This window comes from Oncorhynchus mykiss, chromosome 6 (genome assembly GCF_013265735.2).
Source record: "Oncorhynchus mykiss isolate Arlee chromosome 6, USDA_OmykA_1.1, whole genome shotgun sequence".
Classification (NCBI taxonomy): Eukaryota; Metazoa; Chordata; class Actinopteri; order Salmoniformes; family Salmonidae; genus Oncorhynchus; species Oncorhynchus mykiss.
In genome coordinates, this window is record NC_048570.1 from 92,483,606 (window position 1) to 92,496,133 (window position 12,528).

Sequence of the window (12,528 nt, forward strand, 5' to 3'; positions counted from 1 at the left end):
CCCAACAACGAGTACAAAGTATCAGTTCTCTATGTTTGACAAGTAGCATGGAGCTGCTGCTTGGAGTATTGTTTCTTCATATTATGTCATGTATTCTTAGTCAATTTGATTTTCCCCCCCTGTTCTGATAAATTCGTCATTGAAGTAATTTATGTCCCCTCCTACATCCTGATATTACCAGGTTCTGATCACTAGATGGTGCTGTCCCTGCTATTAGGGGATATTATTTTTAAAGAATGTAGGATGGGACAAAAACCTAACAACTTCAATGAAAAAAACAGGTCTAGGGTTTTATGAATAAACAACTGATATTGTGGAAGGAGTGGAAGGAGCAGTTGATGCAGGGTCAGGGTCAGAGGTCACGGTTAGAGGTCACGGTTAGTGTCCTAGCTAAATGACAGATTCCTCTCCTCCTCCCAGTGTTCTGTATGAGTGGAAGGAGCGGTTGAAGCAGGGTCAGAGGTCAGGGTTAGAGGTCGTGGTTAGGGTCGTAGCTAAATGACAGATTCCTCTCCTCCTCCCAGTGTTCTGTATGAGTGGAAGGAGCGGTTGAAGCAGGGTCAGAGGTCAGGGTTAGAGGTCACGGTTAGGGTCGTAGCTAAATGACAGATTCCTCTCCTCCTCCCAGTGTTCTGTATGAGTGGAAGGAGCGGTTGAAGCAGGGTTGCCACATCATCCAGACCACGCCCTCCGGACGCCCTGCCAACATAAGCTCCACCTCCTCACAGAGGATCTACGTGACGTATCGCCGCGCCACGGAGAGCCAGACCTACGCCGCCCTGGCCGTCACAGACATCTGTGTCATCATCCCCGGCAAGGGAGAGACGCCACCACACACCTTCTGCAAGGTGGACAAGAACCTCAACAGCAGTATGGTGAGATGAGGGAGGGAGGGAGGGAGGGAGGGATAATATGGATGATATGTGTTAACAGAGAGAGGTAAAGATAACATGGATGATATGTGTTAACGCAGAGAGGTAGAGATAACATGGATGCTGTGTGTTAACAGAGAGAGAGAGGTAGAGATAACATGGATGATATGTGTTAACACAGAGAGAGAGGTAGAGATAACATGGATGCTGTGTATTAACAGAGAGAGGTAGAGATAACATGGATGCTGTGTATTAACACAGAGAGAGAGGTAGAGATAACATGGATGCTGTGTATTAACAGAGAGAGGTAGAGATAACATGGATGCTTTGTATTAACACAGAGAGAGAGGTAGAGATAACATGGATGCTATGTATTAACACAGAGAGAGGTAGAGATAACATGGATGCTATGTGTTAACACAGAGAGAGAGGTAGAGATAACATGGATGCTATGTATTAACACAGAGAGAGGTAGAGATAACATGGATGCTATGTATTAACACAGAGAGAGGTAGAGATAACATGGATGCTGTGTGTTAACAGAGAGAGAGAGAGATAACATGGATGCTATGTGTTAACACAGAGGTAGAGATAACATGGATGCTATGTATTAACAGAAACATTAGTCCAGCAGGTTTTTATCACATCTTATTATATGCATCAGCTGCTCCCAGAGACCTTGGTTAGCTTAATCAGGCGTGTTAGAGCAGGGCTGGAGCACAATCCTGCAGGAGGGGAGCTATCCAGGAGGAGGGTTAGCCAAACAATAATGACTGTAACAGAGACACCAAACCCCCTCCTTCCTTAATGACAGAGACACCAAACCCCCTCATTACTTAATGACAGAGACACCAAACCCCCTCCTTACTTAATGATAGAGACACCAAACCCCCTCATTACTTAATGACAGAGACACCAAACCCCCTCCTTCCTTCATGACAGAGACACCAAACCCCCTCCTTCCTTCATGACAGAGACACCAACACCCACACCAAACCCCATAACGTTCTTCTACCAAACATCCTACTGTAAAATGCTCTTCTACCAAACATCCTACTGTAAAACGCTCTTCTACCAAACCTCCTACTGTAAAACGCTCTTCTACCAAACCCCCTACTGTAAAACACTCTTCTACCAAACCCCCTACTGTAAAACGCTATTCTACCAAACCCCCTACTGTAAAACACTCCTATACCAAACCCTCTACTGTAAAACGGTCTTCTACCAAACCCCATGTTGTAAAATGCTCTTCTACTAAACCCCCTACTGTAAAATTGCTCTTCTACCAATCCCCATGTTGTAAAACGCTCTTCTACCAAACCCCCTACTGTAAAACACTCTTCTACCAAACCCGCCACTGTAAAACGCTCTTCTACCAAACCCCCTACTGTAAAACACTCTTGTACCAAACCCCCTACTGTAAAACGCTATTCTACCAAACCCCCTACTGTAAAACGCTATTCTACCAAACCTCCTACTGTAAAACGCTCTTCTACCAAACCCACTATTGTAAAACGCTCTTCTACCAAACCTCCTACTGTAAAACGCTCTTCTACCAAACCTCTTACTGTAAAACACTGCTCTACCAAACTCCCTACTGTAAAACGCTCTTCTACCAAACCCCCTACTGTAAAACGCTCTTCTACCAAACCCCTACTGTAAAACGCTCTTCTACCAAACCCCTTACTGTAAAACGCTCTTCTACCAAACCCCCTACTGTAAAACACTCTCCCCTGACCCCTCCACTGTCCCCTCCACTGTCTCCTCCCCTGACCCCTCCACTGTCAACTCCCCTGACCTCTCCACTGTCCCCTCCCCTGACCTCTCCACTCTCACCTCCCCTGACCTCTCCACTGTCCCCTCCCCTCTTCACTGTCCCCTCCCCTGACCCCTCCATTGTCACCTCCCCTGACCTCTCCACTGTCACCTCCCCTGACCTCTCCACTGTCATCTCCCCTGACCTCTCCACTGTCCCCTCCCCTGACCTCTCCACTGTCCCCTCCCCTGACCTCTCCATTGTCCCCTCCCCTGACCCCTCCACTGTCCCCTCCCCTGACCTCTCCACTGTCACCTCCCCAGACCTCTCCACTGTCACCTCCCCTGACCTCTCCACTGTCACCTCCGCTGACCTCTCCACTGTCATCTCCCCTGACCTCTCCACTGTCCCCTCCCCTGACCTCTACACTGTCCCCTCCCCTGACCTCTCCAACGTCCCCTCCCCTGACCTCTCCACTGTCCCCTCCCCTGACCTCTCCAACGTCCCCTCCCCTGACCCCTCCACTGTCCCCTCCCCTGTCATAATTCAGGGTCCACTGTCGACGGCCATTGTCAACACCTTACTCAACTGATTCCCGGCGCTGTGTGTTTGGAAAGAAAGAGTGTGATGTGATTCCAATCCGAACAACACGTGTCGTCTCTGTTTTCAGTGGGGTTCCTCTGTCTATCTGTGTTACAAGAAGTCTGTGGCCAAACCCAACACCATAGCCTACAAGGCAGGTGAGTGAACGTCCCCGGAAGAGGAGAAACGACATTTATCTGTAGAAACCCCTGACCCGTAGATATGTATCTCCTGCACACCACCACACGGGAGGTGGAATATCTCCGCAGTCACGACGATATTATTGCCCGTCTTTAAAACAGACATTTGACATGGTATATCATATACACATGGCCACAATCAAGAACTGCAACTACCTGTTTAAGGGCCATTAGCATTACGTGGGCTGCTGTATACGTGATGTGCTGTTGTCTCTTGGTAGGGTCAGGCACAGTTGGAACAGTACTATCCTCATAGAGCCCAGTCACTGTCCGAGGCCCTGTCGTATGGTCGCTTCACACTGATTTAAACAACATGTGTTTATTTAACCTTTATTTAATACGAGGGACTGATAAGCAGGCCCTCTGGCCAGTTCTTTTCATCTGAAACACAACGAGCCCCATTGATGGACAGGCTGACATTCCATTTGACTGATTCATTGTCCCAATTGGCACCCTATTCCCTATAGGCCTCGGTCAAAAGTAGTGCACTACATAGGGAATAGGGGGCCATTTGGGACGCAATCCCTGATGTTTCTCTGGAGACTCCCTCCAATCCTCTTGCTCTCCTGTACAGGAAAATACATGATACTGGAGACTCCCTCCAATCCTCCTGCTCTCCTGTACAGGAAAATACATGATACTGGAGACTCCCTCCAATCCTCCTGCTCTCCTGTACAGGAAAATACATGATACTGGAGACTCCCTCCAATCCCCTGTACAGGAAAGACATGATACTGGAGACTCCCTCCAATCCTCCTGCTCTCCTGTACAGGAAAATACATGATACTGGAGACTCCCTCCAATCCTCCTGCTCTCCTGTACAGGGAAATACATGATACTGGAGACTCCCTCCAATCCTCCTGCTCTCCTGTACAGGAAAATACATGATACTGGAGACTCCCTCCAATCCCCTGTACAGGAAAGACATGATACTGGAGACTCCCTCCAATCCCCTGTACAGGAAAATACATGAGACTTCTATAGCCAGCATTCACAGACAAATGTCTCCAGCTGCTCATTTTGACTGATAAAAGGTTTTGGTACTTTTTGGGGTGGGTACATTGTGGTACTTGTCATTTTTATGCTAATTATCTGGTTATGAGTCATTCATGTTTATAACAGGGTTTGGATTCTCCCTGGTTGGCTGGTGAGTCATTCATGTTTATAACAGGGTTTGGATTCTCTCTGGTTGGCTGGTGAGTCATTCATGTTTATAACAGGGTTTGGAGTAAATGTGGACACTTTTTTTCTCCACACTGTTCATTGTGACGATAAACAGTTGTGGCTTTTTTCCCCCACAGTTACTTGGTTGTTCAATGCAAATGCTCTAGTGATGAGTCATGGATGTTTACAGCAGGGTAGGAGGGATTCTCCCTGGTTGGCTGGTATATCAGAGATTGTCCCTGGTTGGTTGATGTATCAGAGATTCTCCCTGGTTGGCTGGTGTATCAGAGATTCTCCCTGGTTGGCTGGTGTATCACAGATTCTCCCTGGTTGGCTGATGTATCAGAGATTCTCCCTGGTTGGCTGATGTATCAGAGATTCTCCCTGGTTGGCTGGTATATCAGAGATTCTCCCTGGTTGGCTGGTGTATCAGAGATTCTCCCTGGTTGGCTGATATATCAGAGATTCACCCTGGTTGGCTGATGTATCAGAGATTCTTCCTGGTTGGCTGATATATCAGAGATTCTCCCTGGTTGGCTGATATATCAGAGATTCTCCATGGTTGGCTGATGTATCAGAGAATGTCCCTGGTTGGCTGATGTATCAGAGAATGTCCCCGGTTGGCTGATGTATCAGAGATTCTCCCTGGTTGGCTGATGTATCAGAGATTCTCCCTGGTTGGCTGATGTATCAGAGAATGTCCCCGGTTGGCTGATGTATCAGAGATTCTCCCTGGTTGGCTGATGTATCAGAGATTCTCCCTGGTTGGCTGATGTATCAGAGATTCTCCCTGGTTGGCTGATGTATCAGAGATTCTCCCTGATTGGCTGATGTATCAGAGATTATCCCTGGTTGGCTGGTATATCAGAGATTCTCCCTGGTTGGCTGGTGTATCAGAGATTCTCCCTGGTTGGCTGATGTATCAGAGATTCTCCCTGGTTGGCTGATGTATCAGAGATTCTCCCTGGTTGGCTGATGAGCCGGTAAGAGAGAGAGATATATATCCCAGAGGATATGGGCCAGGCAGGGTTGTTAAGACGTGTTAAGACGTGTGGTGGCGTGTTGTGAGACAGACAGTGTTCTGGGTTAAACACTGTTAATGATGCCAATACACGCTCCTAGAGCCTTAAAGGGATAGTTTCACCCAAGTAAGAAAATGACTCCCTTTCTTTGGGACAGCATGATGCTCACCAGTCCAAAACACTGCCTAGAGTTTGGCCTACATAATAGTGTAATTACTGAGCTAGGCCTAAGTGTAGCTAATTGTCGTCTATGGACAATGACTAGGCCTAATTATCAACGACTTCGTTATCTGTCAGCGACTGCTTAGTGCTACAGGAACTGCCTAGTGTTGCATGTAATGATGATTATGATCATGTCATGATACATTAAATGAGAGAGAGTTCTCTATCAACCCACAGCTGTTTAGTGGTTCATTATGACAGAAACATTCTACATTAACCCATATCTGTTTAGTGGTTCATTAGGATGTAAACATTCTACATTAACCCATATCTGTTTAGTGGTTCATTATGATATACACATTCTACATTAACCCATATCTGTTTAGTGGTTCATTATGATATACACATTCTACATTAACCCATATCTGTTTAGTGGTTCATTATGATAGACACATTCTACATTAACCCATATCTGTTTAGTGGTTCATTATGATAGACACATTCTACATTAACCCATATCTGTTTAGTGGTTCATTATGATAGACACATTCTACATTAACCCCCATTTTATTGAGGTGTGATCTCCTTCATTCCCTCCCTCCCTCCCTCCCTCCCTCCCTCCCTCCCTCCCTCCCTCCCTCCCTCCCTCCCTCCCTCCCTCCCTCCCTCCCTCCCTCCCTCCCTCCCTCCAGGTCTGTTTAGCAGGTATCCTGAGGAGGACTATGAGTCTTTCCCCCTGCCTGAGTCCGTGCCTCTGTTCTGTCTGCCCATGGGGGCCACCATCGAGGCCTGGCCGGCCCAGACCAAATACCCCCTGCCTGTCTTCTCCACCTTCGTACTGACCGGATCCTCTGGAGAGAAGGTAACACACACACACACACACACACACACACACACACACACACACACACACCTAACCTTGCGAGAATGGTTATTCCACCATGCACACCCATCCACATGCACGCACTAGGTCCAATGAATGTTATCTTAACAAACAAACACGCATCCACACACTCTCACACACGTGGACACGCATCCACACACTCTCACACACGTGGACACACATCCACACACTCTCACACACGTGGACACACATCCACACACTCTCACACACGTGGACACACATCCACACACTCTCACACACGTGGACACGCATCCACACACTCTCATACACGTGGACACGCATCCACACACTCTCACACACGTGGACACACACACACCTACGCATTTGTGTTTATTATGGATCCCCATTAGTTCCTGTCAAGGCAGCAGATACTCTTCCTGGGGTTTATTATGGATCCCCATTAGTTCCTGTCAAGGCAGCAGATACTCTTCCTGGGGTTTATTATGGATCCCCATTAGTTCCTGTCAAGGCAGCAGCTACTCTTCCTGGGGGTTATTATGGATCCCCATTAGTTCCTGCCAAGGCAGCAGATACTCTTCCTGGGGTTTATTATTATGGATCCCCATTAGTTCCTGTCAAGGCAGCAGCTACTCTTCCTGGGGTTTATTATGGATCCCCATTAGTTCCTGTCAAGGCAGCAGAAACTCTTCCTGGGGTTTATTATGGATCCCCATTAGTTCCTGTCAAGGCAGCAGCTACTCTTCCTGGGGGTTATTATGGATCCCCATTAGTTCCTGCCAAGGCAGCAGATACTCTTCCTGGGGTTTATTATTATGGATCCCCATTAGTTCCTGTCAAGGCAGCAGATAGTCTTCCTGGGGTTTATTATTATGGATCCCCATTAGTTCCTGTCAAGGCAGCAGATACTCTTCCTGGGGTTTATTATGGATCCCCATTAGTTCCTGTCAAGGCAGCAGATACTCTTCCTGGGGTTTATTATGGATCCCCATTAGTTCTTACCAAGGCAGCAGATACTCTTCCTGGGGTTTATTATGGATCCCCATTAGTTCCTGTCAAGGCAGCAGATACTCTTCCTGGGGTTTATTATGGATCCCCATTAGTTCCTGTCAAGGCAGCAGATACTCTTCCTGGGGTTTATTATTATGGATCTCCATTAGTTCCTGTCAAGGCAGCAGATACTCTTCCTGGGGTTTATTATTATGGATCCCCATTAGTTCCTGTCAAGGCAGCAGATACTCTTCCTGGGGTTTATTATTATGGATCCCCATTAGTTCCTGTCAAGGCAGCAGATACTCTTCCTGGGGTTTATTATGGATCCCCATTAGTTCCTGCCAAGGCAGCAGATACTCTTCCTGGGGTTTATTATTATGGATCCCCATTAGTTCCTGTCAAGGCAGCAGCTACTCTTCCTGGGGTTTATTATTATGGATCCCCATTAGTTCCTGTCAAGGCAGCAGATACTCTTCCTGGGGTTTATTATTATGGATCCCCATTAGTTCCTGTCAAGGCAGCAGATACTCTTCCTGGGGTTTATTATTATGGATCCCCATTAGTTCCTGTCAAGGCAGCAGCTACTCTTCCTGGGGTTTATTATTATGGATCCCCATTAGTTCCTGTCAAGGCAGCAGCTACTCTTCCTGGGGTTTATTATGGATCCCCATTAGTTCCTGTCAAGGCAGCAGCTACTCTTCCTGGGGTTTATTATTATGGATCCCCATTAGTTCCTGACAAGGCAGCAGATACTCTTCCTGGGGTTTATTATTATGGATCCCCATTAGTTCCTGTCAAGGCAGCAGCTACTCTTCCTGGGGTTTATTATGGATCCCCATTAGTTCCTGTCAAGGCAGCAGCTACTCTTCCTGGGGTTTATTATTATGGATCCCCATTAGTTCCTGACAAGGCAGCAGATACTCTTCCTGGGGTTTATTATTATGGATCCCCATTAGTTCCTGTCAAGGCAGCAGCTACTCTTCCTGGGGTTTATTATTATGGATCCCCATTAGTTCCTGTCAAGGCAGCAGCTACTCTTCCTGGGGTTTATTATGGATCCCCATTAGTTCCTGTCAAGGCAGCAGCTACTCTTCCTGGGGTTTATTATTATGGATCCCCATTAGTTCCTGACAAGGCAGCAGATAGTCTTCCTGGGGTTTATTATGGATCCCCATTAGTTCCTGTCAAGGCAGCAGCTACTCTTCCTGGGGTTTATTATTATGGATCCCCATTAGTTCCTGACAAGGCAGCAGATAGTCTTCCTGGGGTTTATTATTATGGATCCCCATTAGTTCCTGTCAAGGCAGCAGCTACTCTTCCTGGGGTTTATTATTATGGATCCCCATTAGTTCCTGACAAGGCAGCAGATACTCTTCCTGGGGTTTATTATGGATCCCCATTAGTTCCTGTCAAGGCAGCAGCTACTCTTCCTGGGGTTTATTATTATGGATCCCCATTAGTTCCTGACAAGGCAGCAGATACTCTTCCTGGGGTTTATTATGGATCCCCATTAGTTCCTGACAAGGCAGCAGATAGTCTTCCTGGGGTTTATTATTATGGATCCCCATTAGTTCCTGTCAAGGCAGCAGCTACTCTTCCTGGGGTTTATTATTATGGATCCCCATTAGTTCCTGACAAGGCAGCAGATACTCTTCCTGGGGTTTATTATGGATCCCCATTAGTTCCTGCCAAGGCAGCAGATACTCTTCCTGGGGTTTATTATTATGGATCCCCATTAGTTCCTGTCAAGGCAGCAGATACTCTTCCTGGGGTTTATTATGGATCCCCATTAGTTCCTGTCAAGGCAGCAGATACTCTTCCTGGGGTTTATTATGGATCCCCATTAGTTCCTGTCAAGGCAGCAGATACTCTTCCTGGGGTTTATTATTATGGATCCCCATTAGTTCCTGTCAAGGCAGCAGCTACTCTTCCTGGGGTCTAAATACATTAAAGCACTTACTGTACATCACATATAAAGCAAAAGATAGGGTGTGTGTAAAACCACCATACAATAATATTACACTGTACATGTGCCAGTGTGTGTGTGTGTGTGTGTGTGTGCTAGTGTGTGTGTGTGTGTGTGTCTGTGTGTCTGTGTGTCTCTTCACAGTCCCCGCTGTTCCAGAAGGTGTATATTTATCTGTTTTCTAAATGATTTTACTGCTTGCATCAGTTACCTGATGTGGAATAGAGTTCCATGTGGTCATGGCTCTATGTAGTACTGTGCGCCTCCCATAGTCTGTTCTGGACTTGGGGACTGCGAAGAGACCTCTGGTGACATGTCTACCTCTTGTGGCAGGCATTGACACATTCACACACAACAACAGCTGAGGAGGACCTCAGCCAAAACATTACCCATACTGGGGCACCAGGAAACCACGGTGACGCACAGCACACGCCAGCAGCGAAAGTGGGTCACACACACACACACACACACACACACACACACACACAAGAATGAAATGGAACAGATACAACCAGAAATAGATAGGCAGGCACAGCTGCCGGAAGGATCTTGGCTTCAAAGAGTAACCACCAAGCAGAAACACCACGGTGACAGGCAGCAAGGTAACAGCTAGCTACTAGCTAGCTAGCTTCTCTGTAAACACCACAGTGACAGGCAGCAAGGTAACAGCTAGCTATTAGCTAGCTAGCTTATCTATAAACACCACGGTGACAGGCAGCAAGGTAACAGCTAGCTACTAGCTAGCTAGCTTCTCTGTAAACACCACAGTGACAGGCAGCAAGGTAACAGCTAGCTATTAGCTAGCTAGCTTATCTATAAACACCACGGTGACAGGCAGCAAGGTAACAGCTAGCTAGTAGCTACCTAGCTTCTCTATAAACAGTAGCTTGATTGAGCTTGCCTAGGCTTAGTGGACCTATTGAATACTACCTAAAATACAACCCCATCTCTGTCTCTGGGGTCTGAAAGTGGAGCTATGTGGTGAAACCCAGGTCTGAATAAAACTAATAGGACCTGAACCCAGGTCTGAATAAAACTAACATGACCTGAACCCAGGTCTGAATAAAACTAATAGGACCTGAACCCAGGTCTGAATAAAACTAACATGACCTGAACCCAGGTCTGAATAAAACGAACAGGACCTGAACCCAGGTCTGAATAAAACTAACATGACCTGAACCCAGGTCTGAATAAAACGAACAGGACCTGAACCCAGGTCTGAATAAAACTAACATGACCTGAACCCAGGATATCTACGGTAGCACCGGGCTAAAAACTAAACACGACGCAACCAGGGGGTTGCCCAACTGTGAGTGTGGTAGGTGAGCTGTGTTTTACTGGCCAAGGTCGTAGAGACAGTCAGGAGGTCCCGGTGTACTGCCCCTCATTCTGCACACAGACCAGGCTTCCCTTTAAACTGAGCTTGTCAGCCACTGACCCAGACATCTACTAACACAAGGTATGAACACTTTACAGCATACAGGACAGTGCAGACTGTAGACACAGGCAGAACACACCCGCTGACTGAAGGCTGTTCTGTACTAGACTGTACACACAGGCAGAACACACCCTCTGACTGAAGGCTGTTCTGTACTAGACTTTATACACAGGCAGAACACACCCTCTGACTGAAGGCTGTTCTGTACTAGACTGTACACACAGGCAGAACACACCCTCTGACTGAAGGCTGTTCTGTACTAGACTGTACACACAGGGAGAACACACCCCCTGACTGAAGGCTGTTCTGTACTAGACTGTACACACAGGCAGAACACACCCTCTGACTGAAGGCTGTTCTGTACTAGACTGTACACACAGGCAGAACACACCCTCTGACTGAAGGCTGTTCTATACTAGACTGTACACACAGGCAGAACACACCCTCTGACTGAAGGCTGTTCTATACTAGACTATACCCCCTGACTGAAGGCTGTTCTGTACCTGACTATACCCCCTGACTGAAGGCTGTTCTGTACCTGACTATACCCCCTGACTGAAGGCTGTTCTATACTAGACTATACCCTCTGACAGAAGGCTGTTCTATACTAGACTATACCCTCTGACAGAAGGCTGTTCTATACTAGACTATACCCTCTGACAGAAGGCTGTTCTATACTAGACTATACCCTCTGACAGAAGGCTGTTCTATACTAGACTATACCCTCTGACAGAAGGCTGTTCTCTACTAGACTATACCCTCTGACAGATGGCTGTTCTGTTACCTGACTATACCCTCTGACAGAAGGCTGTTCTGTTACCTGACTATACCCTCTGACTGAAGGCTGTTCTGTACCTGACTATACCCCCTGACAGAAGGCTGTTCTGTTACCTGACTATACCTCCTGACAGAAGGTTGTTCTCTACTAGACTATACCCTCTGACAGAAGGCTGTTCTGTTACCTGACTATACCCTCTTCTGGGAACAGTTAGAAAACGATCTAAATACAGTAGGAGATCAGAAAAGCCTTTTGGCTGTGATCCACAGACTGTATATTATGATGTTATGTGATCTGTCTCTAAGAGCATAATTCTGGGTTTCCAGGAATCAAATTGCTCTGTGTTTGTCTCTAGGATTTAGGCTAGATTTAGAATGTGTAGAGAGAGAAGGTAAAAACACAGAGAGAGAGTAACCTAGCTGGTATAAGGTCAGATGTAGACAGAGAGAGTAAAGACAGAGAGAGAGGGTAACCTAGCTGGTACAAGTATGTATTGCTTTTTAAATGCTCAGGGATTTGTCTGCATAGAAAATGATTGGGCGGGCCTCTTAAGTACAAAGAGGGCTCCTTGCCAAGCCCCCGGCCACACCCACCACCTAAGTCCCCTTTTTTATCCAGAGAAAACCCTGATTCTTATTTAAGTTTCACTGAGAAGCACGGTGATTAATGGTTGATTATGGTGCACTAGATACAAGTATTACAAGACTAACTCTGTGTGGTTCATGTATGTTCT

General features: G+C 46.8%; 1 protein-coding gene across 10 annotated transcripts in view; it reads left to right on the forward strand.

Moving 5' to 3' along the window:
- The window catches only part of LOC110487142 (C-myc promoter-binding protein), a 147,565-nt gene that overhangs the window by 43,457 nt on the left and 91,580 nt on the right, over positions 1-12,528 (forward strand). For all 10 annotated transcript variants that reach the window (XM_036981547.1, XM_036981550.1, XM_036981552.1 and 7 more), the window contains 3 exons: positions 629-875; positions 3,299-3,368; positions 6,451-6,620. In XM_036981547.1, coding sequence (XP_036837442.1) covers positions 629-875; positions 3,299-3,368; positions 6,451-6,620 — 487 coding nt within the window. The remainder of the gene's footprint in view (positions 1-628; positions 876-3,298; positions 3,369-6,450; positions 6,621-12,528) is intronic.